At 52.9% G+C, this 19,779-nt stretch overlaps 1 protein-coding gene across 1 annotated transcript; it reads left to right on the forward strand.

The window, feature by feature from the left end:
* Nucleotides 1-1,671: 1,671 nt before the first annotated feature.
* Nucleotides 1,672-18,290, forward strand: IL34 (interleukin 34; the record flags this gene model as incomplete). Its single annotated transcript, XM_080703474.1, has 7 exons — nucleotides 1,672-1,699; nucleotides 8,948-9,081; nucleotides 11,619-11,696; nucleotides 11,854-12,015; nucleotides 16,548-16,683; nucleotides 17,374-17,522; nucleotides 18,177-18,290. The coding sequence occupies 7 exons, from the start codon at nucleotides 1,672-1,674 to the stop codon at nucleotides 18,288-18,290; spliced, it is 801 nt and encodes a 266-aa protein (XP_080559600.1).
* Between the last annotated feature and the right edge of the window lie 1,489 nt (nucleotides 18,291-19,779).

Below are 19,779 nucleotides of genomic sequence, written 5' to 3' on the forward strand. Positions count from 1 at the left end.
TTCCATCCCCTGTACCACCAAAAAAAAAAAAAAAAAAAAAAAAAAAAAAAAAAAAAAATTAGTAGCAGTGTTACTTGTGGATTGAATCCAGAGGCATTCTCCAAGTTACACCCCCAGCCCAATTTTATTTTCTATTTGGAATCAGGGTCTCATTAGGTTACTGAGAGCCTTGGTAAGTTGCCAAGGCTGGCTTTGAATCCGTGGTCCTCCTGTCTCAGCCTCCCAAGTACTGGGATTACAAGCATGTGCTACCACACCTGGCTCCTAGCTCTTTTAAAAAATATTTTTTTTGGGGGGGTGGTACTGGGGTTCCTGGAAACACTTCTACCTCCGGGCTACACTCCCAGACCTATTTTATATATTTTTACTTGGAAACAGGGTGTCTTAAGAAAGCGAGGCTGGCTTCGAACCTGCGCGATCCTCCTGTCTCTGCCTCCCAACTGCGGGGATTACAAGCGTGCGCCACCACGCCCGGCTTTTTTAAAACTTAAAACAGGGTCTTTGCAGGTGTGGTGGTGCACGCTTGTAATCCCAGTACTTGGGAGACTGAGGCAGGAGGATCTCAGATTCAAGGCTAGCTTCAGTAATTTAACAAGACCCTTAGCAACTTAGAGAGACCCTGTTCCAAAATAAAAAAATAAACAAGAAAGAAAAAAAAAGAAAGAAAGAAAGAAAGAAAGAAAGAGAGAAAGAAAGAAGAGAAAGAAACGTTGGGAGTGTAGGTTGAAGGTAGAATGCCCTGGGTTCAATCCCCAGTCCCACACACACACAGACACACTCAAAAGAAAAACGAAGAAACAGGGTCCGGCTAAATTGCTGAGGCTGGCTTCAAACCTGCCATCCTTCTTTCTTAGCTTCCAAAGTACTGAGATTACAGGCGGGCACACACACCCGGCAACAATGAATACTTTTTTAGCATAAGTATTTGGGGTGGAGAGGAGGATGGGAAGTCTGAAGGGCGCAGAGGTGAATGGTCCCCTGCCTTTCCGCCCCTCACTGGGCTTCCCGGGAACCTCGTCTCCTCCAGGCAGCCTCCAGGAAGCCCAGGCTGCCGGTGCCTCCCCAGGTCCGCTTTGGCCCCCGCCGCTGTCATCGTAACTCACTCCGGGGCCAGGGACTGGGTCTCGGGCGACTCCCCACGTGGCCTGAGGTCGGTGCCCCGGCGCGGGTGGGCGGCGGGTGCAGCGGGCGCGGTGGGTCCCCGTGCCTGGCTGGTGGCTGAGCGGCAGGGCTCCTCTTACATAATCAGTTTCTCTCCTCCTTCTTTTTCCAGAGCCAGATTTCACACTGAGCAGCTGCAGTCGGAGAAATCAGAGAAAGCAAGCGCCACCCAGCCCCAGATTCCAAGGGGCCTGCTGGGGACTCTCCTCCTCCTCTTCCTCCTCCTCCTCTGGAAGGAAGACCCCGCCGTCTCGCAACAGCTCCTGGGCTGCGATGGGACTGGCAGCCGCCACCCCCCGGCTGTCCTCCCTGCTGCCAGGCAGATAGGACGGCTGTGCTCCCCAGGGGCACCTGCCTTTGCCCACTGCCCGCCTGGCTCCCCGGGGCCAGCCCGCCCCTGCCTGGTGGCCACCTGCGACCTGAGGCCATGTAGGCTTGTAGGCCCCGCCGGGCCTGTGGACACATCGCTGGGGACAGAGCCTCTGCTCCTGGGGATCCCAGCTCACCACCATGCCCCGGGGACTCGCCTGGCTGCACTGTGAGTACCAGGGGACCCTGGGACCCACCGGGGAAGGCTTGGCTGTAGTCATGGCAACCAGGGCATTCTTGCAGGTGGGCAGCTTGGCTGTGGGCGGCCTGGGGGCTCCACCGTGGGTCTCTGGTCTGCCTGCTGCTGACCCCAGGCTGAGCTCCAGCGGCTGGTGGACAGGCAGGCGCCGGGATGGGTGGGTGGTGGCTTGGCAATGGGGCTGGGGAGCACCACGAGGTGGTGGAGAGAGGGGCTCCGTCCTCCCTGGGTGTGGTCAGCGGGGGTGGGTGGCAGGACCCAGGACACCTGGGACCTGCGTGGCCAGGGGCTCGGCAGAGGCAGCCTCAGTGACAAATTAAAAAGCGCTGTCGGCAAGAAGAAAAATAAGTTGGAATGAGGACAGAGAGAGGGGGAACCTGGAGGGCTCTCACGCCGCTGGGTGGGAGGCAGGACCAGGATCCCGCAGACACCGAGTCGCACGCCGCCCACGGCATGGGGCACGTTTCTCCCGTGCCACCCACGGCCGACTGGAGGGGGCAGCCATGACGACAAGGACCTCGCCTGCCTTGCCCCGTCGTCGCCCGCTCGGAGCGAGGCACCGGGAGCCGGCGTGCTGAATAAATAAAGCGGGGCCGGAGCTGGGAGGGCTTCCGAGGGGAGCTGGCTGCACCCTGGTCCTGTGGACGGACACTGAAGAGGGTCAGGACGTACAGAAGTGGCAGGAGCCGGCCAGGCATGGTGTTCTGGTGTCACTGCACCTGGGTGACAAGGGCGAGGTGCCATTTGAAGGGGTCTTGGAGGCCCGGTGCTGTTCACACGGGCAGACATGGGTGGGGAGGCCCGAGGTCCAGCATACTCAGTGCAGGGGCTGTGAGAGAGAGGCCAGGCTGGGAAGAGCCTTGAATGTCCTGCAGGGCCCAGGCGGCCAATCATGGGAACCCCAACCCCGGAAGGCTAGGGGTGAGGTGGGGTTGTGGTTAGGAGTCCCTCCTGTGTGTGTGTGTGTGTGTGTGTGTGTGTGTGTGTGTGATACCAGGGATTGAATCCAGGAGTGTTCCATCTTTGAGCTACTTCCCCGGTCCTTTTTATTTAATTTTTATTTTGAAGCAAGGTCTTGCTAAGTTGCTGAGGCTGGCCTCGAATCTGGGATCCTCCTGTCTCAGGCTCCCAAATATTGGATCACAGGTGTGCGCCACCACGCCTGGCAGCTCTCCCTCTTGAGGCTCAGTGTGGCCACCTTTTGGGTAGCATTGAGGATGGGGTGGTGGGAGAGAGCTCCAGGAGGTAGATCTCAGGACTGCAAGAGCGAGAGGGAGGGCTTCAGGGCGCAGGCAGAGAAGCCGATGGCTGTACTCTATTACCACCAACCAGGGAGCAGCAGGTGTGTTTTCTCACCTGGACTGAGGGTCTACGCAGGGCCTCCGAAGACGGGAAGATGCCCTGCTCCCCCGGCCTCTGGTGGCCCCCGGGGCTGCCTGGCTTGCAGCAGCATCGTGCCCCTCCACCCCTCCCCGCATGGCCGTCCCTCCCGCCCTGTTTCTGTACTCGTCCTCGTCTTCTAGGGCGCCAGTCATTGGAGTTGGGGCTTTTTCTCAATTCAGGGCAATTTGATGTGGAGGTCTTTCCCTTCACTGCACCTGCAAAGACCCTCCTTCCACCCGCTGAGCTTCTGGGTAGATACGGATTTTTTTGGGAGGTGCTCAGTATAATACACAGGCTTGGATTTGGTCACTAGGGGCGGGCGACAGGCTCACTCAGCACTATAGAAGGGCTGCCTCCGGGGGGCACGGCACCCCCAGGCACACCGGAGGGCCAGAAGGGATCAACTCATGCTGATCTTCCCTCAGCCTCTACCCAGGAGCATTCCACCTCTGAGCTACACCCCCAGCCCATTTATTTATTTATTTGTTTGTTTGTTTGTTTGTTTACTTATTTATTTATTGGTGGTACTGGGGATGGAACCCAGGGGCCTTCTACCTCTGGGCTACATTCCCAGACCTATTTTGTATTTTGTTTTTGCAAACAGGGTCTCACTACGTTGCTGAGAGCCCCATTACGTAGCCGAGGCTGGATTCGAACCTGCGCGATCCTCCTGTCTCAGCCTCCCGAGTATTGGGATTACAAGCTTACGCTCGGCTTTTTGTTTTGTTTTGAATCAGAGTCTTACTAGGTTGCTAAGAGTCTTGCTAAGTTGTCGAGGCTGGTCTTGAACCTGCGATCTTCCTGTCTTAGCCTCCCAAGCCTCCCAACCTGCCTGGCCCAGCCTCTACTCTTATTTCTGGAAAGACGAGGGGGCGGGAAGCCCCCTGCCCAGGGCTAGGGGGTGACCTACCGTGTGGTACCTGGGGTGCAAAGTGGGGATACCAAGTGGTCTTGAGGTTTTTGGCTGCTGCCTGTGTGTGAGACAGCGGAAAAGAAGCTTAAAATGAGACACAGTAGCCCAGCGGCAGACGAGGAAGGTGCCCAGTATAGGGGGCATCTGTGGTTGGCGCTTTCAGGGCAGCCTGGGCGGCCCCCGTGCCAGGTCCAGGTGCCATGGCCCTTGAAGACCCGTTGTTGCGTTGAGGCCGGCCGGCAGACCCTAGAGGCCGCTGAGGAGCACGGTCCCTGGGGCAGGGTTGGGGTGGCGTGGACAGCCTGCGGTGACTGCTGCCTGGGAAGCAGTGCAGACAGAAACACTGTGAAAGTGGACATCTCTGGGTGTTGGTCGCACCCGCCTATCATTCCAGTACTTGGGAGACTGAAATAGGAGGATCACAGGTTCGAAGCCAGCCTCAGCAACTTAGTGAGGCTTTCAGCAGCTTGGTGAGATCCTGTTTCCAAATAAAATGGTCTGGGGAGGGGTATATCTCACCCCCCCAAAAAAACAAAAACAAAAACAAAAACCCGGTTAAAATTCGGATTTCTGTGTTCAATCCCTGTGGCCCTTGGGTCTCCAGTTTGCATGTTACCCCATGTCCCTGGTTTCCAAAGTGCATCCTTGAGCCAGGGTGGGGCAGTGCACGCCTGTCATCCCTGTACTTGGGTGGCTGAGATAGGAGGTTCGAGGCCAGCCTCAACAATTTAGCAAGGCCCTCAGCAGCTTAGTTCACTGTTTCAAAATAAAAAGGGGCCAGGAGGATAGCCCGGAGGTAGAAAGCCTCTGGGTTCCACCCACAAAAAAAAATTAAAAAAAAAAGCATCCCTGACCCAAAAGCATCACATCACCACCCGGAGCTTGTTACAAAGGCAAAATCTCTAGCCCCGCCCCAGACCTGCCCATCAAAAACTGGGTGGGGGTGGGTGCCTTAACCAGCTCCCAGGGGATTAGTTGTCCATTCCCAGTTCCTCTGCCGGAGTCCAACCCTAAAACTCAGGTGTGAGGTGCTCTGGCAAAGAGACCCCGCATGGCCGACCGCATCCTGGCACTCGGCTCGCAGGGGTGGGTGCCGGGCGGACAGGCTTTATAACCAGAGACAAGACATCGAGTCACGCCGAAGGGCCAGCGCTGGTTTGGCTGGTGTCTCCTTCGGTTAATACCGTGGCAGGTGCGTGGGAAGCGCGTGGACGCTGAGCTAGGTTACTGCGAGCTCGAACCCCGCAGAAGCGGGGTGACGGCGATGCAGAGGGGACGGCCAGGTCGCTGCAGCCCATGCGGGGCACGGAGCCCGGGAGCGAGGCTGCTCCTGCGCCTGCGGGGGTGGGGTGTCTTCAAAGTGCCGGGAAAGAGGTGAGGAAATCTAACCAGTAAATCCTACTCATAACAGGGGTGGGTCAGGGAGGTGACCTGCCATCTTTGAAAAAAAAAAAAAAAGGAGGACAATTATTACTTCTGACTATAATAATAATAGACATTGGTTGTGCAACAGATAAAGAATATAAAAATCCTGGTCAGGCTCGATAGCACCTGCCTGTCATCCTAGACCTTGAGAGGTTGACACGGGAGGTGTGCAGGTTCGAGGCCGGCCTCGGCAACTTAGCGAGACCCTCAACAAAGAGAGAGGAAGACCCTGTTTCCAAATAAAAAGGAAGCCGGGCGTGGTGGGCACGCTTGTCATCCCAGCATTCCGGAGCCTGAGACCGGAGGATCGCGGTTCGCGGATAGCCTCAGCTACTTAGTGAGGCCCTCTGCAACTCAGTGAGACCCGGTTTCAAAATAAAGAATAAGCCGGGCGTGGTGGGCACGCTTGTAATCCCCGCGCTTGGGAGGCGGAGACAGGAGGATCGCATAGGTTCGAAGCCAGCCGCGCTGGCGTAAGAGACTCTGTTTCAAAAATATAAAATAGGTCTGGGAGTGTAGCCCGGAGGAAGAAGGGCTTCCAGGAACCCCAGTACCACCAAAAAAAAAAAAAAAAAAAAAGAATAAAAAATAGGGCAGCGGGTGTAGCTCGGAGGTCGAATGCCCCTGGGTTCCATGCCCAGACCCGCAAAAAAAAAAAAGGGCAGGGGTGTAGCTCGGAGGTAAAACACCCCTGGGTTTCATCCCCAGACCCCCCCCCCCAAAAAAAAAGGGCTGGGGGGGTGTAGATAAGAAGTAGAATGCCCTGAGATTAACTATCAGTACCAATTTATTATTATCATCAATAAAATAAAATAAAAATTTCCAATGGATATTTGGTACATTTCTTTTTTTTTTTTTTCTGACCATGTTTTCCAAACACACATGCAAACACTTAACAAAATTCAAGTCTGGGTAGGTATATAGATATTGTGAGATCTTTCCGCCTTCCTTTATTTTTGGTACTGGTGACTGACCCAGGGACCTTCTACCTTTGAGCTATACCCTCAGCCCTTTCTATTTTTTTATTTTTATTTTTTATTTATTTTTTCTGTGGTACTGGGGGTGAAACCAAGGAGCTTTCTACCTCCAGGCTATACCCAAGCCTTATTATTTTATATTTTATTTGGAAACAGGGTCTCACTAAGTTGCTGAGAGCCTCACTAAGTAGTTGAGGCTGGCTTCGAACCTGTGTGATCCTCCTTTCTCAGCCTCCCAAGTGCTGGGATTACAAGCTTGTGCCACCATGCCCGACCATTAAGCATATCTTAAGTATTTTCCTTATCATGTGTCATAAGAATTCCTTGACAATATAATTTTTTTCATTAATAAGGAATGTCTTGGCCATTTACAAAATTACATCATTATAAAATGTTGCAGTGGAAGTCTTTGCCCATAAATCTTTTGATTATATCTTTCTTGTTTTTTTCCTTCCAATTTCTGGGTTTAGTGGATCAAAGGGTGTGGACTTTATTAAATCCATTAATAACAAAATTTGCCAAGTTGCTTCCCAGGATAACACCTGCCTAACGACTTTGGCAGCATCAAGTGTTATTAAAACAAAACACACAAAAAACCCTTTTTTATTTCCATTTATTTATTTATTTATTTTTGGTGGGTCTGGGGATGGAGCCCAGGGGCATTCTACCTCTGAGCCTCACCCCCAGCTGTATTTTTAATTCATTATTTTGAAACATGGTCTCAATGAGTTGCAAAGAGCCTCACTAAGTAGCTGAGGCTGTCCGTGAACCGTGATTCTCCTGTCTCGACCTCCTGAATGCTGGGATTACAAGCGTGCGCCACCACTCCTGGCTTCCTTTTAATTTTTTTTTTTTTTTTTTTTTTTTTTTTTTTGGTGGTACTGGGAGTGGAACCCAGGGGCTTTCTATCTCTGGGCTATACTCCCAGACCTATTTTATATTTTATTTAGAAAAAGGGTCTCACTAAGCTGCCGAGAGCCTCACTAAGTAGCTGAGGCTGGCTTCAAACCCGTGCAATCCTCCTGTCTCAGCCTCCCAAGCGCAGGGATTACAAGCATGTGCCACCACGCCCGGCCTTCCTTTTAATTTTAATTTATTATTATTATTTTTTTTTATGGTGCTGGGGATCTAACCCAGGGCCTCACCCATGCTAGAATAAGAGCTCTGCTTATACTGAGCTCCACCCCCAGCTCTTCATTTCTATTTTGATAGGTGAAAATGGTATCTAATTTTTTTTCAGTACTGGGGATGAAACCCAGGCACATTCTACCTCTGATTTACATTCTCAGCCCTATTTTTTATTCTTTATTTTTGAAACAGGGTCTCACTGAGTTGTAAAGGGCCTCACTAAGTAGATGAGGCTGGCCTCAAACCGAGATCTTCCTTTCTCAACCTCCCAAATGCTGGGATTATAAACATATGCCACCATGCCCAGCTAATTTTTTTTTGTTGTTTCTTTTAGACTAGGGATTGAACCCACATGTGTTCTACCTTTGAGCTACACCCCAACCCTATTTTATTTATTTACTTTTTACTTTGAACAGAGTCCTTTTTTTTTAAGATTTAAAGAAGTTTATTAGAAAGATAGAAATACAGAAAATAGAAATACAGCCCCATGCCAAAATGGCACGGGGAGGTGACTCGAAATGAATACATCCTGAACAGAGTCTTTCTAAGTTACAGAGGAGGGCCTCACTGAGTTGCTGAGGTTGGCTGAGAACCTGTGATTCTCCTGTCTGAGCCTTCTAAGCAGTGGGATTATAGGCCTGCGCCACCACATCCGGCCATCAAATAGTTTTAATGGGAATTTCTTTCTCTTATTAGTGAGGTTGATCTTGTTAATATATTTTGCCCTTTTATTTATTTTATTTCTATTTTTAATCCACGTGGCTCCTATTTATTGCAAATTCTCTTGGGTATTATTTCTGTCCAGTTTTGCTGACCTTACACAGGCTGTTTTTGAAGTCACAGTGACCTCCAGTGGTCAAATCTGGTAATGGCTCAAGGTGTGAAATCTTAGCATCTTAGAGCCCCCTGTCGGGAGGCGCTCCAGACACACTGGTACAGTTAGTAGGCAGAGGTGACAAGGTCAGACAGAGCAGGGGAGAAAGGAGCTTGAGCCAGCAGAGTCACTATTAGGGCTGGAACCAGAATCCAAATGGAAAAATCTAGCAGCAGGCTTTGGGAACCCGCCACCCCGAAATGAGGGGCTGAATTGCTCTGGAAGGGATTGTGTGTCCGTCTCATGGGGCGGGAGCTGGGGGAGCCTGGAGATGACCTTAGTGTGGGACTCTGCTAGCCAGGCTGGCACGCACGTGGATCCCTAGCTGGGGGTCCATGCCCACCTGGCCTTGTGACCGGGGCCCAGGCATTCGGATCTGGGTGGGAAGGCCTCCTCGGGGCTCTGTGCACCTGCCACCACCTCTCCCAGGAGTATTCTTGACCCAAGACCACTGGTGACAGCGTGGCACGCCGCGGGCAGCCGGGAGCTCACACACTCTTGTTGGGTGTGGTCCACAGATCTTGGGATCCTCCTTGGTGTGGCCTTGGGGAACGAGGGTTTGGAGATGTGGCCTTTGACCCAGAATGAGGAGTGCACCGTCACGGGCTTCCTACGGGACAAGCTGCAATACAGGAACCGGCTTCAGTACATGGTAACTCCTTGGACCAGCCCTGCCCCTGGCCCCAGGGCTCACTTGGCACAGGGCTCTGGACATTCAGGACCCCCCCCACCCGTGCCAGCCCCAGAGTTACCAAGGCACATCGCTGGAGTTCGTGCCTGGCTGACTTTTACTGTCCCCCCGCCCATGGCCTTGACCTGACTTTTGAGTCTCACCTGCACCTGACACTCACCCTGAGACTCAGGTGTGGACTCCAGCAACCCCTTAGGGCCCCCCAGGCACTTATCTGCAGGGGAGTCAAAGGCCTGCCAATTAGAGTGGTTGGTTCATTAGGAGACTGAAGATGCCCAGTTGGCTACATATGTCTGTTTTAAAAATAGCCTTCTAGCTGGGCGTGGTGGCACACGCTTGTAATCCCAGCATTCGGGAGGCTGAGACAGGAGGCTCGCGGTTCACGGACAGCCTCAGCTACTTAGTGAGGCCCTTTGCAACTCAGTGAGACCCGGTTTCAAAATAAAGAATAAAAAATCAGACTGGGGTGTCACTTGGAGGTAAAATGCCCCTGGGTTCCATCCTCAGTACCACACACACACACACACACACACACACACACACACACACACACAAAAGCACAGCTTAGCAGGTGTGGTGGTGCACGCTTGTAATCCCACTTGGGAGGCTGAGATAGGAGGATCATGAAGTTGCAGCCAGCCTCAGCAGCGTAATGAGGCCCTCCACATCTGAGTTGAGACCCTGTTTTGAAATGAAAAGTAAAATAGGGCTGGGGGTATAGCTCAGAGGTAGAGTGCCCCTGGGTTCAAAGCCCAGCAACCCTCACTCCACACAGAGGGCTCAGCTCACTGTGGGCTTTTATGTTTGCAGAGCTGTCCATCAATGTCACTATAGTGAGTTTTAGAACATCTCCCTTCCACCCACCCCACTAATATGTCTTTACCTTTTTGTTACTGAGGATTGAACCCTCAGGGGAATTCTGCTTTTTTTTGTGGTACTGGGGATGGAACCCAGGGGCATTCTACCTCCAAGCTATATCCCCAGCCTGATTTTTTTTTTTTTTTTTTTTTTTTTTTTGGTGGCACTTGGGGTGGAACCCAGGGGATTTTCTACCTCTGGGCTATACTCCCAGACCTATTTTATACTTTATTTGTTTTTTTTTTTTTTTTTTTTTTTTTTTGGTGGTACTGGGGTTCCTGGAAGCCCTTCTACCTCCGGGCTACACTCCCAGACCTATTTTTACATTTTTATTTGGAAACAGGGTCTTCTAAACCAGCGCGTGCGGCTGGCTTCGAACCTGCGTGATCCTCCTGTCTCTGCCTCCCAAGCGCAGGGATTACAAGCGTGCACCACCACGCCCGGCTATACTTTATTTGGAAACAGGGTCTCACTAAGTTGCTGAGAGCCTCACTGAGTAGCTGAGGCTGGCTTCGAACCTGTGCGGTCCTGTTTTTTTGAATTGCTCTCAGCAATTCAGTGAGACCCTGTTTCCAAATAAAATATAAAATAGGTCTGGGAGTATAGCCCGAAGGTAGAAAGCCCCTGGGTTCCACCCCCAGTACCACCAAAAAAAATAAATAAAGAAAGAATAAAAAATAGGGTGGGGGTGTAACTCAGCCTCCCAAGCGCGGGGATTACAAGCATGCGCCACCATGCCTGGCTTATGTTCTTTATTTTGAAACAGGGTCTCACTGAGTTGCAAAGGGCCTCACTAAGTAGTTGAGGCTGTCCATGATCCTCCTGTCTCAGTCTCCTTCCTATAGGCTGGGATTACAAGCGTGTACCACCACGCCCGGCTTGGCATTCTACTTCTGAGCTACAGCTCCAACCCCTTTCATTTTTTATTTTGAAACAAGGTCTCACTAAGTTGCTGAGGCTGGATTGGAACCTGAGACCTTCCTGTCTCAACCTCCCAAGTACTCAGGTCACAAGCACGTGCCACTGCTCCTGGCTAATGTTCTTCTTGATGTAGCAGGTCCTTAGCCTGGGCCTGCAGCTTCTGCCTGAGCAGGACCTGTGTGTTTGGTTTTATCCTCTCTGCGTCCCAGAGGAAGTGAGCTGTTTCTGTCTGCCTAGGAAGCCAGAGGTGTCTGCTCTGTGGAGGACCCGCTTTGTCATCCCGGGGCTGGGCTCCCACGCTTCTCCCATGTCAGTGTTTATTTGGGGTCTGAGTCCAAATAACGTGGTGGCGCACGCTTGTAATCCCAGCACTGAGGAGGTCGAGACAGGAGGATCGCACAGGTTCGAAGCCAGCCTCAGCTGCTTAGTGAGGCTCTCAGCAATTCAGTGAGACCCTGTTTCTAAATAAAATATAAAATAGGTCTGGGAGTATAGCCCGAAGGTAGAAAGCCCCTGGGTTCCACCCCCAGTACCACCATAAAAAATAAATAAAGAAAGAATAAAAAATAGGGCGGGGGTGTAACTCAGAAGTAAGATGCCTCTGAGTTCAACTCCTAGTTCTGCAAAATAAATAAATAATAAGCAATAAACATTTGGGGCCTGGTGCCGCCTAAGCGGCTTCTGCCTTTGACCTTATGTTCGTTCTTGACCGTCCCCAGAAACACTACTTCCCCATCAACTACAGGCTCAGCGTGCCTTACGAGGGGGTGCTCAGGATCGCCAACGTCACCAGGCTGGTGAGGACCCCTCCCGGGAGCCCAGCCCCTTGACTCGCCCTTGACCCAGGCCCAAGGTCGCCCGCCTCCGTTACTTCCCTGCAGGGGCACGTCCCTGGGGAGGGGGCCAGGGCCCAGGGGCCCGTGCCTGGCGTCCATGCCTTCTCCTGACCCGCAGCACAGGGCCCGGGTGAGTGAGCGGGAGCTGCAGTACCTGTGGGTCTTGGTGAGTCTCAGAACCACCGAGTTGGTACAGGACGTGCTGCTGGAGGGCCACCCGTCCTGGAAGTACCTGGAGGAGGTGCAGACGCTGCTGCTCAGAATCCAGCAGGATTTCACGGTGAGCTGCGGGGGTGGGGGGGAGGCAAATGCGTGGAACATTCTGGAATGTCTAGAGAGCAGGGAGAAATGGGGTAGGGGTGCAGGAGAAGGAGCTTGAGGGGGGAAGAGGTGCCCAGACTCGGTTCCAGGCCCTGTGTCTCTTGCCCTGGATCCTGGGCAAGTCATGGAATCCTCTGGCTTTGCTTCTGTGTCTGTGAAATGAGGCTTCTTTAGGGAAGGAGAAGGAAGAATAGGTAGGGTGCAGGAAATATTTAAGGTGGCCAAACGTTAGCAGTCACTACGCGACGTCATGCACGTGTCAAAATCCACGGAACTGCGGCACAGAGCAGGAGCCCGAAGGGACCACGACGCGAATTAATTACAAAAAATTAGCTTAAAGAGAGAGAGAGAGAGAGAGAGAGAGAGAGAGAAGAGAGAAGAGAGAAGAGAGAAGAGAGAAGAGAGAAGAGAGAAGAGAGAAGAGAGAAGAGAGAAAGAAAGAGAAAGCAAGCCGGCTATGGTGGCCCACGCTTGTAATCCCAGTACATGGGAGGCTGAGAAAGGAGGATCGCGGTTCACGGCCAGCCTCAGCTACTTAGTGAGGCCCTTTGCAACTGAGTGAGACCCTGTTTCAAAATAAAGGATTAAAAAATAGGGCTGGGGGTGGAGCTCAGAGGTAGCATGTACCTGGGTTCCATCCCCAGGACCTCAAAGAAATAAAATAAAATAAAATAAAATAAATGAGAGAGAGAGAGAAGGGGGGGAGGGGAGGGGAGGAAGAGCTTTTCTGCTCAGCTGGGTTGAGGCCTCAGAGAGATAAAGCCTGAATCATACTGAAACATCGCCGTGTATGGTGGCTTATGCCTGCAACCCCAGTATTTGGGAGGCTGAAACAGGAGGATTGTGGGTTTGAGGCCACCCTCAGCAATCTAGTGAGAACTTGTTTCAAAATAAAAAATACAAAGGTCTGGGGGGTGTAGCTCAGAGCTAGAATGCCTCTGTACCTGACAATAATAATTAATAATAATAATATGAAAAGTATGGCGACTGGATCTTCATGGGCCCAGGCAGGCCTCAAGTGTGCCGCGGGACCCTCCATCAGCCCCCTCCTCAAGCCAGGGCACACACCTGCCTGGGAGGCACCTGTCGGCGGCTCAGCTGGCTGCCTGGCCCCATCTGCCCACGAGGCCCCGCCTGCAGCCGGGACAGCCCACGCCAAGTGTGAGCTTCAGATGAGAAAGGGCTTAGGACAGCGGCTGTTTTTGCAGCTGCTCTGGAACCAGTCCTGGGAAGGGCCGCTCTCAGCTCCCACTGAGGCCAGGAGGCGCCACGATCCCCTTGGAGGCTCTCTTGTGCCAGGGGCAAGGCGGGTGCTGGGGCAAGATGAGCTGATCTGGGGAAGAGGCTATTTCCCAGCCTGCCCTCCTCCCTGGAGCTGGGCTGGGGGTGGGGAGAAGGACCGCCACGAGTTCCAGCCCTGCCCCTGTGGGCCTGCCCTTCCTCCTCCTTCTCCTCCTCCTCCTTCTCCTCCTTCTCCTCCTCCTCCTTCTTTTTCCTTCCTTCCTCCTCCTCCTCTCCCTCCTCCTCCTCTTCCTTCTTCTTTTTTCTTCCTCTCTTTCCTCTCTCTCCTCTTTTCTCCTTTTCCCTTCTTTTTCCTCCTCCTCCTCCTCCTCCTCCTCCTCCTCCTCCTCCTCCTCCTCCTCCTCCTCCTCTTCTTCTTCTTCTTCTTCTTCTTCTTCTTCTTCTTCTCTCTCTCTCTCTCCCTCTCTCTCTCTCTCTCTCTCTCTCTCTCTCTCTCTCTCTCTCTCTCTCCCCTAGCAATTAAACCCAGAGGTATTCTACTAAGCTACAACCCCAGTCCTTTTTTGAAACAGGTGACAGGTTCTTGTTAACTTGCTGCGGCTGGAGTGGAACCTGAGATCCTCCTTTCTCAACCTCCCAAGTACTGGGATTATAGGCGTGTCTGGCTCTGATCTCTCTTGATTAAAATATATACTTAGCCCTGTGGCCAGATTTTTTTTTTTCAGTACTGAAGATGGAAAGATGGAACCCAGGGGCATTCTACCTCTGAGCTACACCCCCAGCCCAATTTTTTTTTTTTTTTTGGTACTGGGAATGGAACCCAGGGGCTTTTCTACTTCCGGGCTGTACTCCCAGACCTATTTTATACTTTATTTGGAAACAGGGTCTCACTAAGTTGCTGAGAGCCTCACTCAGTAGCTGAGGCTGGCTTCGAACCTGTGTGATCCTCCTGTCTTGGCCTCCCAACTCTGGGATTATAAGTGTGCGCCACCATGCCTGGCTTCCAGCCCTTTTTAATTATTTTGAAACAGGGTCTCACGGAGTTGCAAAGGGCCTCACTAAGTAGCTCAGGCTGTCTGCTAACTCGGATCTTTCTGTCTTAGCCTCCCAAATGCTGAGATTACAGGCGTACGCCAACACACCCAGATTTTTTATATTTCTTTTCTAACACTGTTAGTAGTCTATTGACATTTTTTTTTTTTTGTACTGAAGATGGAATCCAGGGGGTACTTTACTACCGAGCTACAATCCTAACCCTTTATATCTTTTATCCTTTTTTTTTTTTTTTTTGGTTACTGGGGCTTGAACCCAGGGGTCTTCTACCTCCAAGTTACACCTCCAGCCCTATTTTTATTCTTTATTTTTATTTTGAGGGTCTCACTAAGTTGTGGAGGACCTCAGTAAGTAGCTGAGGCTGCCTGCAAAGCTGTGATCCTCCTGTCTCAGCCTCCCAAGTACTGGGATTATAAGCGTGCGCCACCACAGCCGGCTAAAGGGGGTCTTCTGACAGGTTGCCTTTGACTTTGAGCATCTCTGGGTGGCCTTTGTGACTGTGGCCTCTCATCAGGGCAAGAGGGTCATCGTCAGGGAGCTGGGTTCTCCTGAGAGGAGTGGCTCATGGGATTGGCCTCCTTCCCCCCGGCCATCCTTATTCCATCTCTATGTATGAGTTGTGTGGGGCTGATGAAACAAATGGGTACAAATGAATGGCTTAAGATGGAAATTTATTCGCTCACAGTTCTGGAGGCCTGACGCCCACAATCAGGGTGTTGGTAGGGCCCTACTCCCTCCAGAGGCCCCAGAGAGGGTCTTTCCTGGATTTTTCCAACTTCTGGGGGCCTGGGGTGCTCCTTTGATGGGGCGGCATCTCTCCAGTTTCTCTCCAAGTTTCACATGGCCTCTGCTTTGTGTTACCCTCTGTGATGGAGTCTCTCTCTCTCTCTCTCTCTCTCTCTCTCTCTCTCTCTCTCTCCTCTCTCTTCTTTTCTTTTCTTTTCTTTTTTGTGACGCTGGGATGGAATCCAGGGGCCTTCTACATCTGAGCTGCACCCCCCAGCTCTATTTTATTTTTATTTTGAAACATGATCGCTTTAGGTTGATGAGAGGCTCAGGACTTGCTGAGGCTGTCCTTGAACCTGTGATCCTCCTGTGTCAGCCTTCCAAGTGCTGGGATTACAAGCATGTGCCCCACGCCAAGCTTCTCAGTGACTTTTCTCCCATAGAGACACCAGGATTTCCCCTCCTCCCAGGGAACCCAGGAAGGTGTCATCCTAAGACTCAATTACATCCACATTTAGAAGTAAAGTCACATTCATAGATATTGAAGGGCAGGAATGGGATATAAATATTTTTTGGGAGACAATCCAGCCAAGATGCTTTGCCTGGGAGGCTGTGATCCCCAGCTCAGGCCCCACAATTCCCATGGTGCCTCTACAACAACCCTGGTCCCCGTCCACGGACTTCCGATGCCCACCTGTGCCCCTTTTTTGAGTACGTGTACATACTAGGGACGGAACCCAGGAGCATTCTACTGCAAGCTATGCCCCCAGCCCTGTTTTATTCTTTTGTTTATTTATTCATTTTTGTGGCACTGGGGATTGAACCCAGAGGCATTCTACCTCTGAACTAAACCCCCAGCCCAATTTTATTTCTTGTTTGGAAACATGGGTCTCACTAAGTTATGAAGGGCCTCACTAAGTAGCTGAGGCTGGCTTTGCACCTGCCATCCTCCTGTCTCAGCCTCCCAAGTACTAGGATTACAAGCGTGTGCCACCACACCTGACTCACATGTTCCCTTTTAAGCATGGTGAAGAGAAGCCACTTGAGTTTGGAGCCGAATTCCCCCCCCCACCTGTGCGACTCGTGCCTCAGTGTCCCCAGGAGGGTCTTGTTCCTTGCAGTTGAGGGAAGACTTGGCTTCCTGAAGGGTGTTTTTTTTTTTTTTTTCTTTCAGCTCAGGGGCTCCTCGTGGAGCCACGCCTGTTCTCGGAGAACAAGGAGGCCTTGGCTTCCTTCCTGTCCTGCACCCTGGGGTCATTTTTCCAGCATGGAGAAGCTGAGGCCTTTGGGGTTGTGCTTGGGTGAGGGGTGACAGCTGGGACTGGCTCTCTACCTGCAGGACAGTGAGCCATGGCCCACAGGCGCCTGGTCACAGGGCTCCTTGTCCTTCTAAGATCCAGGTGTGCACCACGCTCATTCTCCTGCGGTGTGACTCATCTGTCCTGGTCCTGACGGTTTCTTTCCTTCCAGGGTGTGGAGATCAGCCCCAAGGTGGAAGCCGTTTTGTCCCTCTTGAATGCCCCGGGCCTGAACCTGAAGCTGGTGCGGCCCAAAGCCCTGCTGGACAACTGCTTCCGGGTCATGGAGCTGCTCTACTGCTCATGTTGTAAGGAACCCCCTGTGGGTGGGGCCGGGCGGCGGAGGGGTGGCAGCAGGGCAGGCATCGGGCTCAGCCTGCAGAATGGTCAGCACCCTCCTGCTTTGCTCTGCTCCCCATTTCTAGAAGCCAAGATGGGCCCTGAGTATGGGACAAGAATATGTTTCTTAAGTGCATTCTTTTTTTTTTTTTTTTTTGTGGTGGTACTGGGAGTGGAACCCAGGGGCTTTCTACCTCCGGGCTATATTCCCAGACCTATTTTATATTTTATTTGGAAACAGGGTCTCACTAAGTTGCTGAGAGCCTCACTAAGTGGCTGAGGCTGGCTTTGAACCTGTGCGATCCTCCTGTCTCAGGCTCCCAAGTGCGGGGATTACAAGTGTGCACCACCACGTCCGGCCTTAAACACATTCTTGTAATCACAGCATTTGGGAGGCTGAGACAGGAGGATCATGTTTCACAAACAGCCTCAGCTACTTAGTGAGGCCCTTTGCAACTCAGTGAGACTCTGTTTCAAAATAAAGAATAAAAAATTGGGCTGGGGTATAGCTTGGAGGTAGAATGTCCCTGGGTTCCATCCCCAATACTGAAAAAATAGAAAAAAAGGAAAAAAAAAAAAAAGAATATGTTTCTTGGCTTCTGGGAAGGGAAGGTTCATGTCTCCTGCAACTTTATTTTTCTTTTTTCTGTCCCTTGCAGGTAAACATAGCTCCATCCTAAAGTGGCAGGACTGTGAGGTGGCGGGTCCTTACCCCGCTCTGCGGTGCGCAGCTACCCAGCTGTACCGTCCACCCCAGGGCACCCCCACCTCCCTGCCGCACTCCCCCGGCTTAAGCACCGCATCTGAGGTCAGGGAACCGGGGGAAGGCCTTTCGCCCTGAGCAGCCTGTACCTTGACCCTGGCTGGGACACCTGTGAGTCCCAGGAGCTGGACTGGGCCTGACACTTCGCCGAGGGGAGCTGACGGGAAGGTTGTTTTCCTTCGAGGGGACGCTGTGCCACAGCTGGGTTCTGCTTCCTACCTTCCTGGGCCTCACTGGACTGTGGGGCCGGCCCTCCCCCTCCCCGCCTGGGTGTGGCGCTGGCTCCAGTGGTCAGCCTCAGCCGGGCAGCGCTGGGCCGCCACCGCACAGGACTCTGGGACTCATGGAGGCTGTTAGCTAGGCCGGATGGGGAGTACGGCCCGGTCAAGGGCAGAACCAAATGCCATATCTTGCCACAATGGATGCTCTTTGGGTTCTGTTTTTTTAATTATTATTATTAAACGTCTGTCTGCTTTGTTTTCATTTGGTTTGGTTTGCATCTGCCAGGGCGAACCTGGAAGGGCTGGGAGCGGCCGGGGCCGGTCCAACGTCCCGGCAACTGAGAATGTGGATTTGAGGTGGGCTGAGCCTGGCCGAGGCCATCTGCGGGTTGAGTTCCTTCCAGACTGGCCTGGGGGCTGTCCGCTGGGGTCAGGGTGAACCCTTGGCAGTGGCACTGGCCATCTCCCCTCCCCTCAGCGGGGGCAGAGTGGGACATCTGAGCCTAAGGTCCAAGCTCCAGCCCTGCATCTTGAGTGCCCGGCTCGCAGCCCCGGGGGTCTGGAGTGCAGGGGGGAGAGGAAGCTCCTGTAGCCCAGGGAAGCCAGGCAGAGGCAGGGGTGTTAATTACAGTACAACTTTATTAATACTGGATCTTCACAGTGCATTTGTTACTTGTAGCAGTGACTATTTAAATCAAGGGGAAAGATGGAGTGAAGGGGGTGGGGAGGAAGAAGAAAATTTATCCAAAAGCAGACAGAAAGAACAGAAACGAAGTGGTTCAGGTGTGTGGGGGGGAGTGGGGCAGGGGGTGAGGGGAGGGGAGCAGGGCTGAGGAGGAGCCAGGAGGGACAGCCTGGGTGGGAAAATAAATTAAAAAAAAAAAAAGGAACCAGTTAACAACAGCACCAGAAAAGTTACTTCAGTCAAAAGACACTTTTGAAAAGAACAGGTCTCTGTACAGAATGGAAAATAAAACGAACATAAAGAAGTCCCCCAAACCGAAGTCTGTGGTGCGGGATGGTTGGCTCGGATCCCAAGGGGGCCTACGAGGTGGTCACTAAGGATGTGAGGGCGGCAGGGTGGGGCGGCGGTGGTCAAGGGACAGACGGGGTGGAGTATGTACAGCCCCGGGCCGGGGGCTCGGTGGGGAGGGAGGGGGAGGTGTGGGGCCTCGTCACCTTGGCCCTCCCTGGGACGCCCCCTGCCTCCTTCCCATCGGGGTCTGGAGCCCTGGCGCTTGCCCTGTGGGGCCCCCGGAGGGTGGCAAGCTCTTTCCCGCTGGTCCCGAGGACTCAGCCACATCCTTAGCGCAGGCCCAGAGCGGCCTCATTCCTGCCCCTCACACATCCTGAATCTCCTTCCATCAGCCCACAGCCCCAGGGGGAAGGTAGAGCACAAATTCCACCCCGGGCCCCCCTGGTCCCCGCACCTGGGCTCTGGCGTCTGCCTGAGCCCATGACTTGCGCAGGGCCCTGGGGTGACACCATCTCCAGAGTTTCCCCTACCTGCCTGGCCACCCCATAGGGATCCCAAGACCGCCTAGGAAACAGAACTCGGACCAACCCCAACTCCTTTACACCTAAAACAAGGCAAGCTGCTCTCCCGCCCCGGGCAAGACCTGCCCTCGGGGCCCTGCTGCTCGCTGACCCGCGGACCATCCATCCCTCCACTCGCCTAGGCTCACGTGCTTCTACCTGCTCAGACTTGGCCATGGAGTGGGAAGGCGACCCGCTCCTCACCGGCCCCCGCCGCCAAACGAGGGGGCCCTCCTGGGATGGCGTCTTCCCTGGCAACAGAGTCAAAGCCGATCTCCCTGGACATGCTCCCCCACCTGGAGTGCTAGAACGGCAGCAGACAGGCCTGAAGGTGCCCTGGTCCCTGCCGCCTCTCCAGCCTTCTTTTGGCTACAGATGCTGGAGAGGAAAGCTTCCCCCTGGCTCTGGGGAGCCAACTCTAACCCTCTCTTCCTGCCACAGGCCACGGTGTGGCCGCCCCCCCCTCAGGCACTCAGACACACACCCTGTATCACCAGCTCACCCCACACACGGTCCTCGTCTGGGGTCAGCTTCATTTTATTATA

Source organism: Muscardinus avellanarius, assembly GCF_963383645.1.
Source record: "Muscardinus avellanarius genome assembly, chromosome: 10".
Taxonomy (NCBI): Eukaryota; Metazoa; Chordata; class Mammalia; order Rodentia; family Gliridae; genus Muscardinus; species Muscardinus avellanarius.